The sequence below is a fragment of the Astyanax mexicanus genome, chromosome 9 (assembly GCF_023375975.1).
Source record: "Astyanax mexicanus isolate ESR-SI-001 chromosome 9, AstMex3_surface, whole genome shotgun sequence".
Lineage (NCBI taxonomy): Eukaryota > Metazoa > Chordata > Actinopteri > Characiformes > Acestrorhamphidae > Astyanax > Astyanax mexicanus.
Genome location: NC_064416.1, coordinates 21,904,095 through 21,932,061, shown reverse-complemented (window position 1 = coordinate 21,932,061; position 27,967 = coordinate 21,904,095). Strand labels below are relative to the sequence as shown.

At 36.6% G+C, this 27,967-nt stretch overlaps 1 protein-coding gene across 3 annotated transcripts in view; it reads left to right on the top strand.

The window, feature by feature from the left end:
- The window catches only part of ampd3b (adenosine monophosphate deaminase 3b), a 32,125-nt gene extending 4,951 nt beyond the window's left edge, over window positions 1–27,174 (top strand). The window contains exons 1-15 of one of the 3 annotated variants that reach the window (XM_007249234.4): window positions 4,953–5,088; window positions 14,089–14,311; window positions 14,404–14,581; window positions 15,520–15,685; window positions 15,815–16,034; window positions 16,962–17,091; window positions 18,087–18,281; window positions 18,404–18,535; window positions 18,632–18,795; window positions 19,770–19,896; window positions 20,572–20,735; window positions 23,271–23,391; window positions 23,475–23,648; window positions 25,063–25,173; window positions 26,007–27,174. In XM_007249234.4, the coding sequence (XP_007249296.3) occupies window positions 14,091–14,311; window positions 14,404–14,581; window positions 15,520–15,685; window positions 15,815–16,034; window positions 16,962–17,091; window positions 18,087–18,281; window positions 18,404–18,535; window positions 18,632–18,795; window positions 19,770–19,896; window positions 20,572–20,735; window positions 23,271–23,391; window positions 23,475–23,648; window positions 25,063–25,173; window positions 26,007–26,183 (2,280 nt within the window). In that variant the 5' untranslated portion in view covers window positions 4,953–5,088; window positions 14,089–14,090 and the 3' untranslated portion in view covers window positions 26,184–27,174. Of the gene's footprint in view, window positions 1–4,952; window positions 5,089–7,874; window positions 8,015–14,088; window positions 14,312–14,403; window positions 14,582–15,519; window positions 15,686–15,814; window positions 16,035–16,961; window positions 17,092–18,086; window positions 18,282–18,403; window positions 18,536–18,631; window positions 18,796–19,769; window positions 19,897–20,571; window positions 20,736–23,270; window positions 23,392–23,474; window positions 23,649–25,062; window positions 25,174–26,006 lie in introns of those variants that run through there. The other 2 variants (XM_007249233.4, XM_007249232.4) reach the window with 2 other exon arrangements.
- Window positions 27,175–27,967: the final 793 nt, after the last annotated feature.

Below are 27,967 nucleotides of genomic sequence, written 5' to 3'. Positions count from 1 at the left end.
GTCCAGACTAAAGAGAATCCATCAATCCAGTCTCCTGTAATCCACAGTTATATCCAAACAGCGCTGGAAATCACTTCATCCAGAAATGAAACTTATCCAATCTTTATCTCTGTTTTAAAACCGTTTTATTCACCGAATTCGGCACAACACGCTATTATAGTCAGAAGCCTCGCGGAGTAATGCGGTACTTGCTGTGCTTCAAGTAGTATTATGGTCTGTCGGAGCGTTGCGGCTACCGTTGTCAGGAGCCTCGCGGAGTAATACGTACTTGCTGTGCTTCAACATAATATTATGGTCTGTCGGAGCGTTGCGGCTACCGTTGTCAGGAGCCTCGCGGAGTAATACGTACTTGCTGTGCTTCAACATAATATTATGGTCTGTCGGAGCGTTGCGGCTACCGTTGTCAGGAGCGTCGCGGAGTAATACGTACTTGCTGTGCTTCAACATAATATTATGGTCTGTCGGAGCGTTGCGGCTACCGTTGTCAGGAGCGTCGCGGAGTAATACGTACTTGCTGTGCTTCAACATAATATTATGGTCTGTCGGAGCGTTGCGGCTACCGTTGTCAGGAGCGTCGCGGAGTAATACGTACTTGCTGTGCTTCAACATAATATTATGGTCTGTCGGAGCGTTGCGGCTACCGTTGTCAGGAGCGTCGCGGAGTAATACGTACTTGCTGTGCTTGTTGATTTATTGCTCAGAGATGTTGTTATTTTTCACAGATATTGTGAAGGATTTATTGCTCAGAGTTATTGTTACTGATATAAATAAAGTTTCATTTAGTGCGCCTTATAATCCAGTGCGCCTTGTGTATGGACTAACACTAAAAATAGACCATTCACTCATCGTGCGCCTTATAATACGGTGCGCCTTATAGTCCGAAAAATACGGTATATATATTTATTCGTTATTCCCCTGTTTGTTTATTTGTTTACTTATTATTTATTAAAGTCTTGTTCTTACCCGCATTTAAATCCGCCTCCCGTCTCATCCCAGCGTTACAATAATGGCTGTTTGTGCTACAGAGCTCACACATAGTACACATATTCCTTCATGCAGAATAACAGAGTTGGGAAAGAGCTGTAAAGCTGAATGTTAAGTTTGCAGTTGTGTATATTATGTGTGGGATTTAAAGCAGTCGGCCTACAGTATAGTAGCATCTCGCTCTTATCAGCAAACATCCAGTAACCAAAAAAGCCTAATCGAAGGCAGAAGCAGAAACGCTGAGCTAAAAACAACCCAGCATGGGTCATTTTCAAAACCCCACGCTAGGTTAAAGCTGCACACGCCCTGAGTTTTCTGCTGAAAGCAGCAGTCCCTAGGAGATTGGAAGTGATGAAATATTCTAAATAATGGGATCAGTGACCTTGCACAATCACTTCTGTACATCTAATATATTCATTCTGAAAAAAAGAGTGGTTTGGTAGGTTTATTGGATGTAATTGCTCTATATATTACAGAATACAGAATTTCATAATTGAACAAAACTAACAAAACTATTTGTTTAAATACCTGCATTTAAATTACAAGTACTCTTCCAACTGCTTTGTGCAGTTACACATTTTCGCCAGAGTTTTTTAAGTCCTCAAATCCACAACATTATACAGACTCTTGCTTTAATTAAATCCTAAAAGTCACTATAAAAATAGTAGTAGCAATAATAATGCTTTTTAAATTTCTTTAAATGATTGATAAGCATTCTGAAATTAACATGCATTTTGAACTCAACATTTAACACTAGCAGTTTAAGCAATTAATGAATCTATCAGACTCTCAACTTTGTTCCAACCTATAAATAAACAAAGATAATAGTTAGGAATAAAAATATTTTATTGCCTTTTATAACATGTTATATGCAAAATAAATGATTTGGTCAAAACATCTTGTCTGGATTAGTTGTGGTTGGTTGGAAGGCTAACATTAGCCAACTACCAAACATTTTTGTACAGCTAACATTGATGTCATAAGTGTCTTGAACTGTCTTTTAATAGTAAAAATGTTTATAGCAAGCTAACATTAGCAAATATAATAAGGTGCAATATTCTATTTCTTTTTCTTGAATCAAACATCTCTTTATTGGTTTCTCTCAAATGGCCTCAACCAAATGTCCCTCATGTTTGTATTATTTAGAAATTTGAAGTTATGTAACACAATTTAGTCTATATATAACTATTCTGCAAAACATCCTAATTTGAATTGAGTGTTTCTCTGTTTTCACAGAAAAATACTGATTTGTGTTCATTATATATACATGAAAATGTAAAAAATATGTGTCCCTTAATAGTAAATAGTAAGTGTATGTACTGTATGCACTTCACTTGTCAGTTCTAACAGACATGCCTGGAGATAAGTTGTTTAACTGACTGGTGTAATCTGCTTCCTCATATGCTTATCATTGGTAAACTGAGCCGTCAGCTATGTTGTTGTGTGTAACAGACATTATCCCAGTGGCTGCGCTCCCAAACAAAAAAGCCATTATCTGCAATCACACTACACATTTACATCACACATCAACTTGCAAAATCAGTGTAACAATGGCTGAAGCTGAATATTGCAGAAAAAGCGTGCAGTTAGTGAAATAGCTCATCTTACATTATGAAAGAAATTGCACGTGATTAACAAAACTACATTGTATAATAGGGAAGGAATAAGTGGTCTGTAGAAATAGCTACATACCTAAATAATTCTCTGTACGAGGGGTGGGCAGTATGGTATATTTGAGAGCATATTATAATATATATATATTATAATTTCAAACACTCAGTCGAACAAAAACCTGTATGTAGAAGAGCTAGAGAAGACTGTACAATTCTAACAATAAAAACTAATAATGCAACAAAAAATCTACCAAATTACTAAAATACTGTCATTATCACGATATGGATTTCTTAAAATAACAATATGTGTAAAATATGATATGGCAAACCCTTACACAAGAACGTAATTGAAGATCTGTGTTTTAAGTATAAGCTAATTGTATATTTTATACTTTATGTTCTCAATGAGTGAGTAGGAAAAATGTTTCTGAATCAGTTTCTCTGATTTTGCTATTTAAAATGAACATTGTTGTTTTATTCTATAAACTACAGACAACATTTTCTCCCAAATTCCAAATAAAAATATTGTCATCTAGAGCTTTTTTTTGCAGAAAAGTTAATTTAATTTAATTTCGATTTAATTTGAGTAAATAATTCGTTTTTTCAAGTATTCAAATGTAAAAATACCACCAATGTAAATCTGTGTTTCTGCAGTATTTTTGTGAAAGTAACTGTAAATGGCCGATGGCAAATCAGAAGCATCTGCTGACTTTAATCAGCTGCTAAGTAAACTGTATGCATTCCATTCACAGTGGATAAACAAACAGTTATAAAATTTGGTGAACAGTCCAGCTGCAGGCTCAGTTTAGTGTTTCGATGTGGGAATATTTACCATATCTTACATAAGGTGTAAGGTGGTGTGTCACAGAGTCTGTGTAGTGATAAATAAATAATGGTATAAGAGGCTATTTTTAAATATGAGTATGGGTACATTGTGTTTAGATGCTGTGGTCTAAAATAAGACCAAATCAGTTACAATCTGAAAGTTTTCTTTAAATATTTTATCAGTGAATATTACATTCAGAATCTCAAAAAATAATATATTGAAAAATTCAAATATAAAAACAATTTTGACAAATCAGTGAAAACCCCATTTAAAATGTGTGTAAATTAGTTAATATTCTGACTAATCTTGACAAAAAAAATGCAAATAAGTAATTATTTTGAAACAAATTATATAACAGATTTTTTAAAAAATAGTAATATATGATTTTTACCAATTTAGCCATATTGTTTAGAAATTTGAATATGTCATTATTATTATTTTATTTTTTATTTACTTTTTTCCGTCCATACGTGACAATATTCCTTTCAGTAAGGGTGATAAAATTAGAAAAAAATGGAGGAACACAAGCTCAAACTTTTCTTATTTTTCTTTATTTATTTTACATAGGACAATATAATTTAATAAACATACAATTTTACATTTAGCTTTTTCCAGTATTTTGCATTATTAATATCAATTTTACAGCAGTAGAAGAGAAAAATATACAAAATAACAAATGATTTAAATAAGTACATTATTAATAAAAAATCCACTCCTGAATGATTCATATTCATGTACACACTAAGCATTTAAAAAGAAATGTACAAATAAAAGATGGATTATAAAAGGATATTTTGAAGCCTTAGTGTGTATTAATTGTTCCATCTGATAACATCCCATAGCTTTGTATCCATAGACTGTATATTAACTTAAACTTTTTTTAATGTGAGTATATATAATCTCCACTTAAATCCCACAGATATCTGTCTTTGCAAATATTATTATCCATCTATGTACAAACATTCCTAGAAACGTCAATGCCTTTTTCTGTCTCTTTAAATGTAAAAAGGCTCAGAGATCTCCTCCTGTATAATAAAACATGTCTAACCGGTTTGACCAAAGACTTTTACAGTTTAGTAATGTACAACCAATGGGATCTGTAATAACGCTGGTGTGAGGGTGTTGGCTGGAGCTGAAGAATAATAAACTACACAGCAGTGGTGTTTATGATGAGCACTGTAAACTTATTCCTTCAGGATAATAATAATAAAAGCGTGTCATATACAGAGATATGCCTACTCATCATTTAATAAAAGCATGTTGTATGTGAACTGCAGCAGGTGAATAGGAAGGCAAAGGCCTACTTCTGAGTTATTGGAGCTGCTGTGTGGTAATACTGTATCTGCTTCCAGGTTGAGTTGAGGAAGAAGAAAGGGGGAAATGAGACAGAACGTGTGAATGTGTTTGAAAAGAAAGTCAAAGGAAGGGGCGGGTGAAGTGCAGACAGAGAGAGAGGGAGGGAGAGTGGGACAGACAGGTACACAGACAGGGCTACGTATTTAGGCGGGGTCTAAATTCTCCCAATTGTCTCCCTGGAAACATTGGAAAGGATTAGAGCTGCCATAAAGACACAAATAAAACGACCTGTCCTCTGCCCTCGTTCTGTCTTAGCCCTACATTCACTCAGAGACAGCCGACCCTGAGCCTGAACTACAGCACATACAGGTAAAACTTTTGTCTGGAGTTTATCTAAAGGTGCTTTTTGCTGCGCGGTGTGTGTGCAGTTCACTAGTGCATGTGTGCTAATAGAATTCCAGGGAATTTGGTTGGGCATGCTAAGGCATTGTCACCTGTAGTGTTACTGTTAACAGCTCAAGCCAACACTTCATTATAGAACATTACTGAAGCTTTGAGGAGAAAGCTGGGAGAGTGTGACAAGGTCATTTATTTTAAGCTAACAACTCATCACGTCTCTCCGCGATAAATCCAAGGTCAGACAAGGGCTAAGCTCCTGGTCAAAGAGCTCACAGTGTTAGGCATTTTGTGCAACTGTGCGGAACACGCTACTCTTCTGGGACCTTTACACCAGCTGGTGATCTCTGTACTTGGTAAAGCTGACAGGCTGGATTATATGAAAAGGCATGCTGCATGCAAACAGCTGTAAATAAACATTATCAGAAGTGAATAACAAGCTAAACTTTATTTAGTCTTGTGTAATGGACTTAAACATACATAATGACTAAGACATGAATAAACTTGTCTAATGTGTGCAAAGCTGTGTGTAGGGCAGGGCTCTGTTTGTGCTGCCTAATTTGGTTTCTGATTACTTTGGTATGGCTGACAGCTGATAGGACAGCACAGTGAAGATAGGACTTTATTTATAAAGCTTAGGTTTTGCATAGTAAAATAAATATTACATAGATAAGAGTAATGTACTTCTACAGATAGTAAACTGAATTTGTCTTATTATATGTAGTACATGTAAGTATGTAGTGTACTGCTGAAGTGTGTTAAGTGTTAAATTTAACATTCTCAAGTTTTACCTCTCAGTTTAGTCAGTGATACTTATATTATATATTAAATTAAGCTTTGAAAACATTAGTAAATGATATTTAGTTTTGTGTAAGATGTTTAGTTTGTGATCCCTCCCTCTCAATGTGTTTCTTGTTTGCTTCCATCTGTAGTATAGGATGATCCTAACCTACAGATAAAAATAAATTCTATCACATGGATTAGGGGAGGCCTATTCTCAGACTGTTGAGCATGGAGGTCTCTTATATTGATTGGATTTGAATCTTCTATCCATTGACAAACATGCAGTTAGACAGTTGTGCCACTCCACAGTTGTAAACCCATTTATATGGCTGTGGCCAAAAAAGAGCAGAAAGGTCAAGGGTGGCACAACAGTCTAACTGCCACTTTAGTATAGGCAGTGCATACTCCAGCTGCAAATATCTAAAATCAAAATAAATCAGCATTTTGGCATTTTGTTCATCTGACATTATAATCTATTATTTATGTAAGTGTTGGTACTTGAACTGATCTATTTCGTTTTTTGTTCTGGTGTTGTTTTGGTTCAAGTATTGTTTTAATATTTCCCCACCTCCAATGCTACCAGAAAGCACCTCAGTAATTTTGCAAAATCAAACATTAAACATTTTTAATTATTTTTAATTATGAACTGATAGTTGAATTAAAGTACAATCCGAACATCTTTAATGCTTAATTCTTAGCTAAAATGTAGATACAGTATATCACAGGTTCTTAACTTTTTATTGCACGACCCCTTTTTAAGATTTAAAATAATTTAGCCACTAGGAAAATCGTTTTAATAAGAGGTGTAATAACTATTTGGCAACCAATAATTTTTGGCAACCGAAAATGCCTAAAAAAACTTTTTTTTGGGAGGATTTTACTGAATAAGTGGAAAAACTAAATAATTTATACTAGGGATGCAGTAATGTGGGATAATGACAATACCAATATTTACATATACAGTATAATCTACAGAGAGAATACACAATCTAGTATAAAAATGGACTTAAATCAGTTAATTTTAAAGTAGTATGGCCAGTATCAGCCCATTTTTGTAGTGTTGCAGCATTCGATATGCAATAAATACATCAGCAAGTATTGGTTTGAAATATTGGCCATATCTGGTGATACTGCTGATACCAACAGAATACTGATATCATTGTGCATCCCTAATTCATATACAAAAATGACCCCCTTATAACTCTCATTGCAGTGTTTCCTCTAACATTAGGATTGTTTTAAGCAGCAGTGGCAGGCTCACTCTCTTTCACTCTCAATACATGTTCAGTATTAAGTATTTGGCCTTCAGACAAAAGTTTTATTCTGTATGGATTCACTTTCGCCCAAAAATGTTTATTTCTGTGTATCCCTAATTTAAATTACTTTTCGAGTCATGCTTGTATATAGAACCATTGTGCTTACTAATGATCTTATAAAGAACCCATTTTAAGGTGGTGCTAATGAACATAAATGTACTATAAAAAAATTCAAAATGTAAAATGTTTTTTGGACAATTTCTGTACTTGCTTCCGAGAATTAGCACTGATAAACAGTTCATATAGAATTACCCGTGCTTTTGGGACGTAACCGACCCCCCAAAGGTTTTGGAAATCCATGGAATGTGACCTTGACTTGACTGTACGAACTCAATCAGCCATAGATCAAGTAGCTTGTCTTAATTAAAACGTGCAGTCTGCAGAACGGTGAGAAGCAAGGACATTATGTTTCTGCAAAGTCAGTGAACCTGCCTCTCACTCAAGCTCTGTTGCTCACTATTCCAAGTACAGAAGGTCAGGGAATTAGATCCGCATATTCACTCCAGCTCGAGAAGCCGCCAGCATTTCATGTTTCTCTAAGTTGACACTTGTGCTCCCAGACGTGAGTGCCAGTTGTGACATATGGGAAAGGCTGAATGTCCTCACTCGACATGACGCTGTCAGCTTCTTTAAATAGAGGGCTAGAAGGAGACTGAAGTCACTAGAAAGCTGGAGCTAGCTTACACACACACAACACACAGTTCATATCAGACCACAACACAGCGCTGAGTAGCTCCTGAAAGGCAGAGCCCCTGCACAGAGAGCTAGGCAAACAGGCAAGGCGATGGCGGCCACAGAAGGTAAGAGAGTGTGTGCTCCTGCAGTGCAGGACAATAGAGCGTATTCAATGGAATCATAAGGGTCAATGATGTTCAAAGCCTTGGTTATTATGTGGGTCAAAACAGAGTGGAGAGTGCTGAGAGAGTGACTGGTCTTGAATGGAAAAGTGCCATGTTAAATGTCAAGTTGTTAACAATAGCCCAACAGGTCATAATTCCAGGTCAACAACGAAAGTGGCCATATAACTTCACTCAGCGGAGAACTACATGTTCCCTAGAACCACCAGCGTGATCCTGATATAACCTACATTTTATGTGTTTTAATTTTAACTTATTTAAATTATCTTTCCAACCTGTTTACACCATAGAATCAACCAGTCATTCAGTGACAATAAAATATAAACAGCCTTCCTATGCTTTTACAATATTCATAACATGGACATCAGTCAACCAGTCAAAAAGTTAGCAACTTGGCAAGGATCCTACAAGATCTTATTCCATTTTTAGGCCTGCCTTTTTAAAGGACTTAAACAACATTTTAGAAAACACTTTTTTTCCTTCCCTCTAAATCTCTACTTCCAAAAGAATAAATGTACAAAATAAGGTTTTTTATTGTTATGTGAAGCTGTGATAGATTCAGAGAAGATAAAAATGGTCATCAATGCTATTCTGAAAATGTTATGTTTGATGTTAAAAAAATGTGATGTAAAAAAAATATTAGCAATAAACATTATTATTCTATTTTTAAAAAGTTACAGAAAGGTTAGTTGGCCTGTAATGCTAAAGAAATTATGTTCTAGGAATATGTGATGTAATTATGTTTCTATTACAGTGTTGTTGGTTGTTGGTTGTTGGTGTAGAATGGTTCTTACACAACATTCCGATTTAGAAAAACACAAACCTTACGAAAAGACCTGATTAACATTCAGTTCAATACTAAATATATAGCTTCCCTCAGGCCAGCATCTTAGCCAATTGAGAATAAAGAACCACCAAAATACAGAGAAGCTTCTTTCCACATGGCATCACACTCATGAACAGTTGAACACTACAAAACATAATTCTGGATACAGTCTATTACGGTACATACATGGTTATAACATACAATCCATATCCAGGGCGTCCTCTCTCACTCTGTTTACTCTGTTCTTCTTCTGTACTTCTTCTGTACTGTCTAATGTTTCTGTTGCTAGTAATTCAGATCACTCTACTGCTCTTAATATCTCAATTAGTGATTCTTCTGTTCTCCATATTCATAGGTATTATGTAATTCTGTCTGCACAACGTCCTTTACTGCTGCACTCAGCACTTTACTGTAAATATACAATTCGACACGTTAAATTTATAGGTGTGTTTGCGTGTGTGCATGTGAGAGTCTGTGTAGGTGTGTGTATGTCTAGGATGGCTAGAATAGATATATGTTACTGTAAAATGTTGGCAGTTATCCTGCACATGCATCCTTGTATGTGTCAGCATACTTAGCCAATAATGTTTGATTCTAATTCTGATTCTGAAATAAAATAAATACAATTATACATAATCACACTGATGTAACAAACAATATTTAATAAATGTGTTGTGAAACTGTTCCTAAATTTAAGGATTAAAGTATTCATTTTAACATCACTTTTAAAATAAGAATATTTTTAGAATTTGCACTGGTAATGAAATGTTAAACTTGTATTACTTATTAAAATATGTCTACCAAATGTAATTAAATAAATAAACTTCAAACAAACAAACAAAATACATTTAAGGAAACTCTGATCAGTTTAACCCAAAAATGTCAAGCTATGAATGAGCTTCTACCTCCACTGTTTAGATCATTACCATGTGGCATCCAGACAATTGTGAAAAGCAAAAATGTAAAATATAAGGCAGATCTTGCAGGCAAAACTCTCAATTGAAATGAATAATATGGGGTGCTGTGAAGTTGTGAGAGTTGTAATATACTGTCAGATTGATACATAAGTAGTAAATGACATTAGTTGTTGGTTGGTGTGTATCTGTTATCTGGACAGACTGAATACTTTAAACTTTAAAAGAGTAGGAGAACATACTGTAGACATGATTGCCCATTATATGGAAATGTGTTGGTTTTAGTGACATCTTCAATGTAAGCAAACATTTTTTTGTAAAATATGTGTTGATATAAGTGTTTCCTGACCCCGTTTTGGATCATAATATTGACAGTAGGATTGGGGTCAAGTAAACTTCATTATGGAAAAGCCATCAGGAACATGCCTGGAATTCAGGCTTACAAGAAAAGCTGAGACCAGTCTGGAACAGTCCCACTCAGAGTCAGGCCTTCTGCTGAGTGGTGCCAGGATTGTTGACAGTGCTGCTGTAGCTCCTGTTACATGTCAACAGGAGGGTGGAAGTCAATAGAAAGGCATGTTAAATCTCCGTGATGCAGTCTGGCCTCGCCTGCATGTTTATAAAGCCAGTATGTTTACAGCCCCCTTTAACTGACCCACTTCACCAGCATTCAGGAGTCGTTTATTTAAAGTCAGTGATCAAAATAGATTGTAGCTGATATCAAAGCCAAGAAAAAGAATACTGCTTTGAGTTATCTTGGAAAATCAAACAATTAAAAAAAGCACTACTTGTTGGTGGCATCTCAAGTACATGGGAACTGGAATGGAACCAGAGCTCAAGCACTGTACATGTTGATAGATAAATATATATATAGTCTGTATATACTGGAACAGTGCCCTCACTGCCCTTAGCAACAGACACACCACTGGTTTTGGCCACATTTGGAATACATGACCAACAGTGTGTCAGAGCGGCTGTGTGTCTGAACACTATAACCCCTCATAATATTTACATTACAGCCCATTCAGTGTAAACCAGTTGTAAATGTAAAATAGCACAATTTAATTTAATAGGCCGTGGCAGCATGTGCAAAAATTTACAACCAAGCTGTTTAGATATGTTTAATGTTTAAATAATTGTAACATTTTATAGCTTAATAATTAAATGAATATAAAATGTCTACCATTTTAATTGGATTGCAATTGATTATTTGGCTTTTTGAATGAGGATAAATCAAATATTAAATGCTCATAATTAGAGCTAATTATAGCATATTACTATATGCTGAAAATATAGGTATATCCACATTGTAAATGTCTGGGAGTCATTGTATGAAATTAGTGCTGTTTTCAAAAGATTCTAAGATATAGTGGTGTGCCATATCGTATTGTACACAATAATATCAAACAAATATTTGACACCATAAAAACTATATTGTTATTTTGTGATATTCTTGAAAGCCATTTTGTATTTGTTTTGCTATTTCCTGTGTTGACCTTTAATGTTTGGTTCACATGCACTTAATTTGCTGCAATTTGTTACACTATTATTATTTTATACAAAATCAGGGTCTTTGTAAGTTACTGTTTACAATACAGTAAAAAAAAGATTTTATGTTTGTAATGAACATATGAATCTGTTATAGTAATACTAAAAATAACTTTAATATATATTTTTTATATTTGCTTTGTCAGATCACCAAGAATATAAATAGGGATATATTTCTTCTTATCCCTTAAGAAGTGTTAAAGTGTGTGTTGTACATATTGTGTAATATTGGAAAAGGGTATCGGCCCAGAATTCCCACATCGGTGCATCTCTGGTAAAAACCTCACTGTTTCATATGACGGGTGGGGGAATTTGGACAGACCATGTCTTACATGAAAAGAATGCCAGAATTGGCCGTTTTTTGTTCCTGGCTCAAATTACATAAATGAAAGCAAAAGTATATAATTTATAGACAAAACAATTTATTGTAATGAGGTGATAATATACAAAAATTAGGAAAACAAACTCATAAAATGTTTAGAAAAAATGTTTCTTATTTTAAAGTGTATCTTATGTAAACTGGGACGCCTGAAAATGATTAAAGTTTAAATAAAAATAAATAAATTGAAGATTAATTTGATGCAGATGTCACGTCAAGACAGATATGTGAAATTGACCATATTTGCTTACAAAAGTGTCACTGGCATCCATTTCAGAAAGGGACTTTTGTATAGTCAGTTTTTGTTGAGCTGCATGTAGAAATAAACAGCATCTACTTCCTCTTTCAATCAGCAAGATCCCCTCACACTTCTCAGAGTGCTAATAACAACAAGTGAAGGGTGATGGCCACTTGGGCCTTGGTGCACAGAAGGGTGCCAAAGCCAAGTGCAACGTGCTGCCTGACACTTGAGAACTTGAGAAAGCACTGAGTGTTATAGGAGCGGGTTAGAGATGAGTCTCTGTTGCAGGAATGCCAACAGATGGCTGTGTGGTGGTGTTTACAGAAACCTGACTAATACACTGCTAAGAGATGAGCAGGACATTTTTGCAGCCATGATTTGTGCTTTGCGGTCACAAACCTTGCATCACTTGCTACTTCATACAGTCTGGTCCATAAGTATACGGACAGTGATGTAAAGTTTGTAAATATGCCACTGTACACCCCCACAGTGGACTAGATAAGAAGCAAATTAACCAAAATGTGGTTAAAGTGCAGACTTTCAGCTTGATCCACTAAAAGGGATCATCAGAAAGTTGTAAAACCTCAGCCTAACCTCAAAACAAGACATGCTTTACTTTTAAAAAAGGATCTGCATATAGATGGGCATCATTAGAATCTCTGCTAATGTAGAAGCCTTTCCTGAATTGAAGATATTGACTGAGTATTCATCCTACCTTTATATAAAATTAGCATATTAAATGTCAGCAGCAGTGGTATTCAACCTAGGCCTTTAAGAGCCTAGACTTCAGCCCAACTCTTGTCAATCTGATCAGATCTATCTGATTACTGCCTTTAGGAGTGCTTAATTAGCATAATGAATAGGAAAAAGCTTGGTACCTCTTCAGAAAACCCCTGGTCTATAAATTCATTAATCACTTTTTGTGCACTCCTGCTTGTCCATGAGAGCATAACAAGCAGGGGTGTACACGCTTTGGGGATGCGACTGTTGACAATTTACTGCCAAGATAGTAATAAACGTCTGACTGTTGACATATGTTTAGGTTGTTTTCACTCAGTGGCCCACTGGCGTAGATATATTCACAAAAACAGAGATTAAGCTAAAGGAAAGAGGAAGAAAAATTTCCACTATACATTCTGAAGAACTTCAGAGAGTGCGTGCACAAATACTAAAGAATTGTTTTTTGTGGCATTAACCCTAGAACACGGTTGATTTTCACCCACACAATTTTTTTTATGTGATTTTCATTGTGTTTCTAGAGGCATGCGTTCTGGTGATTTTCATCTGCCGTTAGTGATAGAGAGAAACATATTTTTTGGATGTAATTTATCTGATGTCAATGTTTGTGTGTTTAAATCAGGTGCTCACATGTCCCAGAAATGGGTGGACCAAAGTCCAAGTTCCGAGCAGCATTATTTTTTTTTTGTTAGGACATTACCTGTTAAGGATTATCTGATTTTCCAATAGTTTTTCTGCTTTTTTACAGGGTCATCCTTGATACCTTTTTTATTGTATGTGATGTTGTATGTTGTAAAATTAAAGAAAGGTTCCAAAACTTGCCATATAGTGTATACCCAACATTAGTGATGGTGTTACTAATTTTAACGTTAGTGTTTTAGGGTTAAAAAAATGCATTTCACAGATATTTAGATTTAGGGCTCAACCCATTCTCTGCACCTATAGACACGCACCTCACAAGTTCTTTACAGGGGTCTTTAAGAGTAGGACAATATATCAATACCACAGATATATTGTATCATTTCAGTCGTATTAATAGGCACTCTAAGTCTTGCGCTTTAATTTGACTTACATAGATCTATAGTTCTATATGTTCTCTAGAATGTTGGTGCTGCAAGTCCTCACTAACTCTGCTGAATTCAATTAGATTGTCAGAGCAATGCTCCAAAATCTAGTAGAAATCCTACCTTAGACAGTACATAGACAGCTTCAGATCCAAGAAAAAAAGGATATATGAGCGCTGGTCTCAATACTTTGGTAAATACAGTGTTTTTTATGTTAGTGAAACCAATTTTATATGATATCCCAACTTCTCATAAGGTTCAACAAGGTTTTCTTCAGTTCTCAGTCTCTATATTGATTTGCTTGCAGAGATGCCGCGGCAGTTCACAAAGATCTCCTTCTGCGAGGTGGACGAGAAGGTGAAGCTGCTGGCAGAGAAGGTCTACGCTTCAGCACTGAAGGAGGAGAACACCAAAGATGTTATGTCCATGTTTACCGTGCCTGAGGACTGCCCCATTGGCCTACACCAGGCCAAGGAGCGAGAACTGCTCAAAGAACTGGCTGAGGAACATTCTGCAGAGACCGTCAAGAGGTGAGAGGACTTAAAAAGATGTAAAAGAAGGTAATTTGAAAGTTGTTTGTGGTTAATATATCTTTTTTTGTTGTTGTTTTGCCTGGCTCTAGGAAGAAGAGCTTTAAACTGATGCGTTCACAGTCAATATCGCTCCAGCTCCCTGGTGCTGCTGACTGGGCTATGTCTGTGGTGTCCCCTCTGCTTACCCCTGACACTGCAGGACCCCCAGTCCCAGACAACATCCCGGAGTTCCAGAGAGTCACCATTAGTGGAGACTATTGCGCTGGGGTAAGATTAGTACATAAAAAAAAATTAAACACAATTACAGAAGATGATATAAACGATTTGTATTAAAGTATATTTGAATATTTAAGGATGCACTAATTAATGGATGAGCTGATAGACTGCTTGAATAATATATATGTGTACATTTGTTTGGATACTGTTGTTAATGAATACATAAAGATACTTAAGTTGCATATAAGCATATAATACATAAAGATATAAGTTGCATCTATTGCAGACACAGATGCACATATACACATATGCAGAGCTGTCTATTACATGTAGAGAAATGAACCCATTTTCAACCTCAAATGTAGGCTAGAGGCCCTCAATGAAGCTGTGGAGCATGGTGCTCCATCCGAAACTTTTGGGATGAGTTGGGAAGTTGACCTCATTTACACGCTTGTCATTTAATTCCTTTAATTTGCATTAATTTGAGTGTAAAGATTTTTTTTTTTTGCATTTTGATATTCTTGATTTTGGAATAACAGAAAATAAGCAGGTATCCCAATATATTTTTCGGTATATTCTATATTTACCAGTCACAAAGCGTATATAACATGTACAGTACACTATTCACAATTTTGGACATACATTCTCATAGTATTTGTTCTATATTTGTATTATGTATTACATCGTAGATTAATTTTAAAGACTAAAACATTATAAAGGAACACATATGCATTTAGGGACGAGTTGATATCTTTAATATTAATCTATAATGTAGAAAATAATCAAAGTAAAGAAAAAAAAAATTACATGAAAAGAGGTATGCTTAAACATTTGACTGGTACTGTGAACATTTTGCAATTCCTAATTGCAGTTCTTTATGGTTTAAATGTTTGATAGTTTCTTGGTCAGGTTTATAAGAAATATAACCCTTTTAGTATCGTCAAAATGATCTCTAATCCACATTATTAACTGTTCTTGTGTTGATCCAGATCACAGTTGAAGACTATGAGCAGGCAGCAAAAAGCTTGTTGAAAGCATTATTCATCAGAGAGAAATATTCCCGTCTGGCGTACCATCGCTTTCCTAGGACCACTGCCAAGTTTCTAAGAAGTGCCAATAATGAGAAATTTAGTGAGGAAGAGGAGGTTCTGCCCGGTAGGTAGGATTTAAAATAGACGCAACATAAAACAAACATTTAGCTTACATATACTTATTTTTTATCCTTAATCATGAGTAAAAATGGATTAATGTTTATCCTTTCCTTGTGTGTTAAATCAACTACAGACACTGTTCCTAGCCCAACTGAGGGCCAAGACCCGTACAGCATGGAGGACGTCCCACAGAACCTTAACTACCCCATGAAGATGAAGGATGGGATCATATACGTGTATGATAATGCAGAGGCCTTGTCTCAGGAGAAGCCACATGGTTTGCCTTACCCTGATATGGAGACCTTCGCTATTGACATGACTCATGTTCTCGCCATGATCGCAGATGGACCAACGTGAGTGGTGCAGAATTCTTGTTTAATGAGCCTAAATAACATAATAATGGGTCTGTCACTATATTTATATTATTGACTAATCATGCAATGAATAGCCATGACCATCATAATTTTAGCTTATCTTAATTACCTACATTGTGTTTCTTTAAACGTTTGTTTACATATGAATGGACTTTGCCTGTATTTTAACCTATTCAACAAAGACCAATACATCAGAAACAGCGTCTCCATACACCCAGAGTAGACTGTGACAGGAGAAGAGAAGTATGCATCTCCTAAACTATGATAAATAGATTGTAATTCATAGCTTTTTAAAAGGATATCATTGCACTATAATGCTATCAAATTATTATTTTTATATATCAGTGGCATAAATGTAAAAGTAGTAAAATGACAATAATATCGTTTACTGAAATAGTTTCTGAGACAATGTGCTTAATTTAGCAATCTATAGGTGAGCCATCAACCAAGCACTGTACATCTGATTTAGGGAGTGTCAATCTGTCTTTGTTATCATAACAACCAAAGAAGAAGTACGCACTGTGCGGCTCAAAACTCGCAAAAGGCATGTTCTAATTTTCTTAATTATTATAAGTGTTTTTTGGACGTTACATGCAATAAACCAATTAGAGTGTCACTTTCCGTTACATTCCCTATGAAGGCACGCTCTGACTTTGGCGCATTGCTATTTAGGGGCGCAGCTACCTGTCCAATGCTTTTTAGCAGTTTTTTTACACTTGGATATTCTGTTAATTGCGGATGTAAATTATTTTGACTTTTTATGTATAGTTTGATTGTTGACATGACAACTTCTTAAATTCTCCTCAGTTCTGTACAATTAAATATGACCTCTATACTGACTTGAACAGTCAGAACTGCTTTTGTGTGCTTATATTGTGATAAATGTGTTCATTTGCCTATTTGCAGGAAGACCTATTGTCACAGAAGGCTGAACTTCCTGATGTCTAAGTTCTACCTGCACGAGATGCTGAACGAGATGGCTGAGTTGAAGGAACTAAAATGTGTCCCACACAGAGACTTTTATAATGTCAGGAAGGTATGGTACAAACAGTTATGTAAAAAAAAGTATTTGCTACAGAATAATGTTGTTTTTGATTTACTTACATTTTTTTCAGATTAATAAAATATAAAATATTTATATTTTCATTTATTAAGGGAAAAAAATAATTTAAACCAACCTCAATCTATGTGAAAAATTGCCCCTAAACCTAATTACGTGGTTATGCCACTCTTGGCAGCAAAAACTGCAATTAAGCATTTGTGATAACTGCCAGTGAGATTTCTACCTCTATGTTGAGGAATTTTGGCCCACTTTTCTTTGCTGAATTGTTTTAATTCAGCCACATTGTATGGGTTTTTAGCATAAATGGCCTGTTTAAGATACTGGGGATCATCAAGATGTTTGTTGGCAAAAGTGTTTTTTTTTGGAAAGCAGTGTTTTTTACCTTGGAACTCTCACATGGATACCATTTTTGCCCACTTTCTTTGTTATTATTGAATCACCACAACTGACTTTTCTGAGTTGTTCTGAGTTATTTAGGGGCCTCGTGGATGAGTTGTCCATACCCTTTTGGAGTAACTTCAGTAGTCCGATCACTCCTATTCCATTTTTTCTCCATTTGTGAATAATAGCTGTCACTGTGGTCAGAAATGGCTTTGTAACCTTTTCCAGACTGATATATTTCTCATCTGTTCTTCAATTTCTTTAGATTGAGGCATAATGAGTTTCTTTTAGAGATCTTTTAATCAGCTTCATGTTGTCAGACAGGTATCTATTTAAGTGATTTCTTGATTGTACAGGTCTGGCAGTAATCAGGCTGGATGTGACTTGTGAAATTGAACTTAGCTTTCCAAAAAATGTGGTTTATTCATGGGGAGGCAATTATTTTTCACATATGGCCAGGTTGGTTGGGATCAGTTTTTCCCTTAATAAATGAAATCATCTTGAATTTATCTATGTTCTTTTGGACACAACATTCATTTTGGCTTGAAACTGTGATGTGAATCAGATGTGATTTTTGTTATGTTCAGGTAGACACTCATATCCACGCAGCTGCCTGCATGAATCAGAAGCACCTGCTCCGGTTCATCCAGAACACCTGTGATGTAGAGGGAGATCGGGTGGTGATGGAGAAGGGTGGGAAGAAGATCACCCTTAAACAAGTGTTTCAGAACCTGCACATGGATCCTTATGACCTTACAGTAGATTCACTGGATGTGCACGCTGTATGTAGCTCTATATACCAACAAGAACTTTAAATATTCATACATTACCTTCCATGGCTGACAGTATCACATTATATGTAAATATGTAAAATTATAAATATATGCATTTTTAACATCATCAGGGTAGGCAAACTTTCCATCGCTTTGACAAGTTCAACTCCAAATACAACCCAGTGGGTGCCAGTGAGCTTCGTGAGATCTACCTCAAAACGGACAACTACATCAATGGAGAATACTTTGCACGCCTTATAAAGGTGAAAACGTGAACTGACTCAATAAGAGTTACATAAACACTGTTCATATAAAGCATGTGCTATATAAATATATATGCCCACTGCCTTTCTCTATAGGAGGTAGCTCATGATCTGGAGGAGAGTAAGTACCAGTATGCAGAGCCCCGCCTTTCCATCTATGGTCGCTCACCTGAGGAGTGGGAGAACCTTGCAAAATGGTTCATCCAGCAAAAGGTTTACTCTCCCAACATGAGATGGATCATACAGGTGCCAAGAATCTAGTAAGTTCTTTATTTGATACATTTCCATACAATACATCTTCTTAGACCTTATTTACACCTGGTCACTTCATGCGTCTGGAGGTGGTCTGAGGCTTCTGGTCATTTCTGGCATTATCATGTGTATTAAGTTTAATTCAGTTCAGTTCTGTTCAAATTTAATTATACAGCACTTTTTACAACAAACATTGTCACTAAGCAGCTTTACAGAGATACAGGTCCAAACCTATTTTAAGTAAGCAACAGTGGCAAGGAAAGACCTCAGATGGAAAGGAGGAAACTTTGGGAGAAACCAAGACCTGGGTGCTCAACTAGTTAACTTTAGGGCATTGTATGTCTTCAGAAACGGGGCAGGTTTTGCATCAATTAATTATAATTGTCCAAATTATTTATTGTAATTCCTATGTGATGGATAGATGAACTTAGCTTTTATTAGCTTTTATTTTCAGTTCCATTTTAAATGCAGGATTTGTTGCACTACTTAAGGTGGAATGGAAAAGTTAGCTAACTAGCTACTAGTGATTTATTTAACGCTTGTTATAAATAAAATGGCCATAAAACATCGAAATTACACATTAAACTATAGTATTATAGTGGTTATTATAATTGTTAACAAGGAACATTCTTAAATTTGTGGGTTTCTTTGGTTGTTTGTGCCGCCATCTTGCCAGTGATTCTCATCCCTCTGTTTTGAGTGTGCCTGATCTCAGAAAAATCTTAGTTTGAAGGGTTAACACTCCCACCTCTCCCTCCAGCCTAACAAGAATCAGGACACCCTACTTCTAGACTTACACATGCAAAACTGAGGGTTTGGGTCAAGGGGTGAAATGGGATTGGGCTTTAATGTAGTGGAATTCATTCAATAGAACGGGTTCTATCCACAAATATTTAAATCTACAGTGTGTCTGAGACAATGATTGAACAGCCATGCTCTAAAACAATTTTTTATAAGCCTTTTTTCATATTTTGTCACTAAGTGACATTTTCAGATTAAAGAAGATCATTCCCAACTTCGCTAAGATGCTGGAAAACATCTTCCTTCCTTTGTTTGAGGCCACTGTAAACCCCCAGAAGCACAAGGAAATGCACGTCTTCCTGAAATATGTGAGTACTGTACTGAATTGTGTTGTGTTAGGCTGGGAAACTGTTCAGAGCCGAGCAGCTTAGTGGAGCAAACTGTTGTGCTATTATTGGATGCAGGTGTGTTAGGGTGTTACAGGTGTTCTGTTGCAGTCTTAAGCCTAATCATCAGCAGTTATAATGGATGACTAATGCCTATTTACCAAAGTATTGCAAGGATTGGCAGTGACCCACTGTTATACAGGTGGAGACGCAAATAAAAACACCTGTTGTTTTGTCATTATTAGGGTTGCAGTGATATGAAATTTTCATGGAATGACAACCATTGCAAAAAAGTATGGTTTTATGGTGTCATAATATATAACATTTAATAATTATTTCTCTTATTGTTTTTTTGTTATTCTCATTATTAGTCATTCATATTACTTTCTTTAACAACAGCTTTGCTGTAGTTAAAGCTTGAACTTTAGTAGTTATCTTAATAAAGAAAGTAAACATAAATTTCTTTTTTATAAATATTCATCAGTATATGATGTATAGCTGTTATGTAGTTACAGTTTTTTTTAATAGTTGTTTTTTCAGCTAGTGATTATGTTCTGCTGATTTGGATGAATAAATGGATAAAAGATGTGCTGCTAAGAATTCAGATTTTGAACACGGCCAGGCTAAATCTATTGTGGAATTATTATTTCCCTGCAGGTCACAGGCTTTGACAGCGTGGATGATGAGTCCAAACACAGCGATCACATGTTTTCCTATAAAAGCCCCAAACCTGAGGAGTGGACTGCTGAGGAGAACCCACCTTACAGCTACTATCTCTACCACATGTATGCCAATATCATGGTGCTGAACAACCTGCGCAAGTACGCTTCATTTATTCTTACTATATTTCAGTCTTATCCAAATGTCTGCTGAGCCTGTATTTATTCTGTCAACTTTTTTATAAGCCCTTCATTTTAAGAACGTAATTGTATTGATTTTCATTGTATTTGTGTGTGAGAATTAACAGGAACTAATGCATTTAGTAATAATGCCAAAAATATGTATTACTGTATAGAGGTTCTAAGCACAGTATTAAAAGCATTTATCTCAACAGTAATACAAATCCTGCTTGTAAAACCCCCAAATCACATTAGAATAGGTGCCAAAAGGTGTCAAAATAAAAGCAGTAAATAGTAATAATAATAATAATAATAATAATAACTTAGTTTTATATAGCGCCTTTCATGGAACCCAAGGTCGCTTTACAAAAAGGAGATGGGGCTAAGGGATTGAAGAAGTGAAAGGGGAGGGTTAAGGGCCATAGGCCGCAGTAAAGAGATGTGACTTGAGGTGCTTTTTGAACATGTTTAAAGTGGGGGCTTGGCGAATGTGGAGTAGTAGACTGTTCCAGAGGGTGGGGGCGGCAACACAGAAGGCTCTGTCACCAAAGGCCCGTAGCCTGGAGCGGGGGATAACAAGCTGGTCCTTGCCAGAGGACCTCAAGGACCTAGGTTGGGAATAGCTGGAGGAGATCAAAGAGATACTGGGGAGCAAGGCCATGGAGTGATTTGTAGGTGAGGAGTAAAAGTTTGTAAGTAACGCGGGATTTCACTGCTTTGTGTGTGTGAGCACCCTGGCAGCAGAGTTTTGGACACGCTGTAGTTGATCCAGGGCTTTAGTGGGCAAACCATATAAGACACCATTACAGTAATCCAGGCGGGAGGTAACGAAGGCATGGATCAGAGTCTCTGCCACAGAGTGAGACAATGAAGGACGGAGTCTGCAGATGTTCTTGAGATGGAAGAAGGCGGATTTGGTGGTGTTTCTGATGTGGGCCTGGAGTGAGAGTGTACAGTCCAGAATGACACCCAGGTTACGCACCTCATTTGAAGGCCTGATGATACAGCCATCCACATTCAGCAGGATGTCACCAACTTCCTTAGACAGAGATGGAGGGGCCACCATCATGAGCTCTGTTTTGCTGTTATTTAGTTTAAGTAAGTTAGCGGCCATCCATGCCTTTATATCATGCAGGCAGTGGACAAGTGATAAAGGAGGGAAATGAAGAGATGGTTTGGTACTGATGTACAACTGGGTATCATCAGCATAGCAGTGAAAATGAAGTCCATGTTTACGAATGATCTGACCAAGAGGAAGCATATAAATGGTGAACAGCAGGGGGACTAACACTGAACCTTGGGGCACGCCATGGTTAACTGGAGCTGGGGTCAGGTTGGAGTCTTTGATGGTGATATATTGTGTCCTACTAGAGAGGTAGGAGTGGAACCAGGAGAGCGCAGAGGCTGTGACACCTAAGTGATCATGAAGACGGTGGAGCAGGATAGTGTAAGAAACTGTATCGAAAGCTGCAGACAGGTCTAGGAGAATAAGAAGGCTGATGAGGCCGTTGTCAGCAGCTATGAGTAGGTCATTCATGATCTTAATGAGAGCGGTCTCTGTACTGTGGTGGGGGCCGAAAGCCAGACTGAAAGGGTTCAAAGAGCTCATGGTGGGCCATGTGACGTTGTAATTGGACAGTAAAGTAAATTGCGGTAAAGTCGACCAAAGATTGGTTCACTAAAAAACAGCTTGAAGTTTTGGCATGGCCGGCCAACTCGCCTGACCTCAATGTCATTGAAAACCTTTGGGCCATCGTCAAGCGGAAAATTCGAGACAGAAAGCCTACTACGCTGGACCAACTGAAGCAGAACATCGCCACTGCCTGGGAAGCTGTGAGTGCGGAAACTTGCGACAAGCTGGTCAAATCGATGCCGCGGAGACTTCAGGCAGTCCTACAAGCCAAGGGGGCAGCCACAAAATACTGAGAAAGTGATGATTGTAATTATAATAAAAATTATTCTAATTCAATGAAACAGTTTCTCCATTATTCTAATTCAATAAAACAACAGTGTCACAGTTAAATGGCCTAAATGGGCCTTTTGGTAAGCTCAGCTGAGCAAATTTTTTTCCAGGTAACGAGTTCTGTGATTAGTCTAACGAGTAGGACAGGTGCGGTGAACACCTGATTTGCTTTCTGCACAAAAAATGCATTCAAAGAATTTCATGATTGCACTATTTCAAATTATTCTTATTCGTTGACCAGCACCTGTAGTCATGTAAATCCACTACTTTTTGTATAATTTATTTTTGTATTTATTCTAATATTTTTTTTTCCAAATAGGGAAGAAATGGTTGAGGATGGTGGAATGCTATCAAACTCTTTTTTCACAGGAAGTAGAAGTTAGAACTTAACATATATATATATAGCATGTTACATTTCCAATATGAAGTTTATTAGTTATTACCCTGTTTATTTAATTAAACTTTCCAGTTGACAGATCATTTTGAGGTGACAAAGTTACATCTTTTACAACTCAATAACTAATGAAATGATGTAATTGAATGTTATTTTAAAGGGAACGTGGCCTCAGTACCTTCCAGTTCCGTCCCCACTGTGGTGAAGCAGGATCCATCACTCACCTGGTGTCAGCCTTCCTCACTGCAGACAACATCTCACACGGCCTCAACCTGAAAAAGGTCAGTACTTCACCCAGGTTAACTAGTGTATTGCACTATGAACTGTTTAAACACTGCTGTCCTTCACCTTTACTCCCACCCAGAGTCCAGTGCTGCAGTACCTCTTCTACCTGGCCCAGGTGCCCATTGCCATGTCCCCTCTCAGCAACAACAGCCTGTTCCTGGAGTACTCCAAGAACCCCCTCAGAGAGTTCCTGCACAAGGGCCTGTGTGTCTCTCTATCCACTGATGACCCCATGCAGTTCCACTACACCAAGGTGCGGCGTTTTTTCAAGTGCTCATTAGAAACTAAAAAAAAAATGCAGGTTTCCATATCACAGGGTTAGTTTGAGCAGTGAACTGCTTCAACCAGATGTAGCTCATTATTACATAAAGCTCAGTAGTTTATAAAGATTAGTATCAGGGAACAGCTGATACTTAGGCCCAATCCCATTTCTCTTTTGTACACCTACCACATGTTTTTTGTGTATATTCTGCTTACTCTTAATCTTATGATAATATGATTTTATCATGACCTGTTCATCTGTCGGTTACCCTCACAAATAACCCTGAACATGGAGAGAGACTTTACCAACTTTACCATTAATCAAAGAATCAAACCTAGCCTGCACACTAAAAAAGTTTATTCAATCTTTATCAGACAGTATTTTATTTTAGGTGCAGCAGATACAGAATAAAAATTGGGATCAGGGTTAATGTGCAATAAATAAAATACAATTAAACAGTTGTGAAGATACAAAAATTGCACGTAAAGCATGGCCAGTGCATTCAGTCGTGGGGCAGGCAGGTTAGCAGTGAATGCTATCAGGCTAACTGTGAAATCAGGACCGGACCGTAAGACCCCTTTAACAACTTAGCAACAGTAGCAACTTTCCTACAGTTATTACGAGACGTGGAAAAATAAATCTTAACCAGTGAAACGAGTCTTCTCCAGCGCATAGCAGTACATCAGAGAGCAGTAACCATGGGAACTAAATTTTATTACAGTCTAAGGGAAACCTACATGGTTCTGGAAACTCCGACTAGGTTGTGTGTGACGCAAGCATACAAAGGCAAGCCCTCCAGGAAGCCATTGAGATTGCATTGCAGAGCCTGGAACTCCAAAAAAAAAAACAAAAGATGGTTAACATGAAGGCGGGACTGTTGGGAACGCAACTTCATGTTGATTGGTCAGAGGCAGACTAGGTTAACATTGGATTAATGTGCAGGAAACTTTTTCCTCCTTCTTTCTCTGTGGTGGGGCGTCGCCCAATCACCCTAATAAAGAAATCACCTATAAATAGATGGGTATAGATATATAGCAGGGGGACACTAAAGTTCAGCAACCGAGCTGCTGGTTAACTAGTAAACTTTAGGGCATCGTTCGTCTTCAGAAAGTGAGCAGGTTTGGTGTTTGTGCCACCATCCTACCAGTGATTCTCACAGCCCTCTGTTTTAAGAGAGCCTCTAAAAAAATCTCTGTTTTAAGGTCTATGTAGCCCTAACACTTCCAACGTACCTCTCCAGTCTAACAAGAATCTGGACATGCTACCTCTAGGTGTGCACATGCAAAATTAAAGGGTAGGGCTAGGTGGTAGGGCCAAGGAGTGAAATCGGATTAGGCCTTAAGGTTTTAATACATTTTTAAGTTCAAATTTGTTCAGCGATCACATACTGTGCTGTGTCCTATAGGAGGCGCTGATGGAAGAATATGCTATCGCTGCACAGCTGTGGAAACTCAGCACATGTGACGTATGTGAGATCGCTAGGAACAGTGTGCTACAGAGTGGAATCTCACATCAGGTACATCATCAACATCATGTCTTTTATTATACTGCGATATACATTTATACATTAAGGCAAACAGTGTACATTTGACCAAATAATCCAAAGACTACATTTTTACCATATAGTTCAGAGACAATTTATAAGATTTAGAATAGTTTATTGGGTAAAAATGCATAGTCTTTGAATTATATAGTAAAAATCAATAGTCACTTAAGACACTGTAGATTTTTTAAAACTATATGTAGTTTATATATAGTTTTAACTATATACAGAATATAGACAGATTTTTACAAAGTGATCTAAATAACTGATATTCAACATTAGACCATAGTCTTTTTTAATTAAACAATGCAATGACCTTTAATAGTTTTAAAGAGCCACTTTTACATTTGGCTATGCTTAAAGCAGCTTTTTACAAGACGTGATCTGCTGATCTACTGATCTGCATGTTATTGTGTGCAAATGGATAGTTCCCTTTGTGTATGTACAAATACCACCAGTACACCACTCAAACAGAGAAGTAGTGGGAACTTGAGAACTTGTTTTTGTTATTGGCGACAATGACAAGTGTTAGAAAACAACTTACATAAGTGTACCAATCAAATACTAGATATTAAAGAAACAACTGGTTACACCCATCAATAATCCTTTAAACAAGTTTTAAGCATGCAAATTGCTTCATGCAGAGCACGCCTAGACAAGTCTAGACTAGATTCTGTGCCAAAGCTAATTTTAGGAGAGTTCTTTTATGTGGTGATGTGAAATGTTCCTGTCGATTCAGTGTGATATTTGTCATGTTGACCTACATTAGGCATTATCACCCCATGACTTTCTATTACCTTCAACAGGAGAAGAAACACTTTTTAGGTGAGAACTACCTGCAGGACGGACCAGACGGGAACGACATTCGGCGGACCAACGTGGCCCAGATTCGCATGGCCTACAGACACGAGACCCTCTGCAATGAGCTCAGTTTTCTGGTGGATGCTGTTAAGTCTGAGGGTATTGCTGCGCAGGCTCTGTGAACATACTGGAAACCAAAAATTACTGGTCCATTTTACACAACCAGAAAACGGTAAACTTTAATGAAAAACGAACTATTGAAATAAAGGCAGGACGAAGGCGTTACACTTTCACAGCTGCACTTTTATACAGTGAAATACCAACGTAACTTCTGGTGGTGTGTGGCATTGTTTTAGTATAAACTTGTATGAATAGTATGAACTTGTATGAACAGAGGTTTGACATCTGTAATAATACAAGAGTGTCTCAACTGCTGTTAAAGCAAGTTAAAAACGGCAGATCATATAAACACTTAAAAAAAAAAGACCCTCACTTTGTTACATCTGTGTAACTGCAAGAGATAATGTCTGGTTACAGTTAATGAGATGCACTCAGTAAATGTAATTACATATGTCAAAAGTGAAGTTTTGATACACGTGCATTTGTGCATTTACACAAGCGCTACTACTGTAACCCATCTGTATAAGTAAATTCATAACTATAAATAGTTACATTTTATTACATGGATCGTTATTTTGTAATTACATCATTATTAGAACCACTTAATCTAAAATGGGACGTGTTTAACTTATTCGCAATATCATGTATTTTAAATGAATGTAATATTAATATAAATTACATATATGCATGGTTTACAAAACAAAATCTAATTTTGGGTAACAAGATGGGGGAAAGGTGGGTTGTATTTTTTATAATAATGCTATATATCTTTTCTGCATGGTTCATTCAAAGGGAGTGGAAGCAGAAACTTGGCTGTATAACCTTGTTAAACTTGTCCATCTGTTTTTGGAAGGAAGGATTATATTTTATTAACTGCGGGACAAAGTGTTTGGTTTTGTTTGTCTGCGCTGTCTCTCCATTACCTGTATGTTCATCATTACAGAAGCACCTTACAAGAAAGATTTGCATTCTTCTGCCTTTCCACTGTGATCTGCAAACGTACATTGTGTGTTTTTTTTTTTTAAGTTTTTTAAATAAAGTTTCATACTGGGATTGAAGAACTACGTCCAAATTATTTTTTTCTTAACATATTATAGAGAAAACATATGTAACATATTAACAGTAGGGATGTAAGTTTTTTTTGTACTCATACCTACTTGGAAGCATTATTTATTAGTGTTGTTATTGTAAGATAGTGCAGTGCAACAATGGTAATACTTTGTCATTTTGAGATTGGTTGAGCCAGTCACCTTGTTTTGTTACAAGCATATTTTCAAAAAATGATTTAGTTTATTATGCCTGTTTTTATTCTATGGGCATATGTTCATGTCCCCAGCATGATCATGTGATCAGGACCAAATTAATCAGTCTACTGAAAGACTTTTAAGAAAACATAGTGAGTAAGTAGGTGGGGAGTGAGGAATAAGAGCAGCAAGCAGCATTTTAAAGTAAGTTTTCCTTACTCTGTTTTACCATCTTTTTTAGTGCATGTAGACATTTCATTTTGGATCTATGAATTTCAAGAGAACTAGTGCGCTTCATGAGTTTCGTCACGCTAAAGACACTAATGATGTTGATGTCCTATTGCATGCTCTCTATCGCTCGCGTCTCCTTTGATGTAGATCTGGGACTGAATAAATACAATTTAGACTTGAGCGATGAGGTTGTGAGAAATAAGATTTGTGTTTGATCGGAGACTCGTTTGCAAATATATGTGAGTGAATAAGCATGGTATCAGGCAAATAACCCACACCAGAATCTGTATTTATACACCTCATGCATTTCTAACTAACAGTATTTTAAGCATCACAAAAAGGCCAGCACTACAACAAATCGACACCAAATC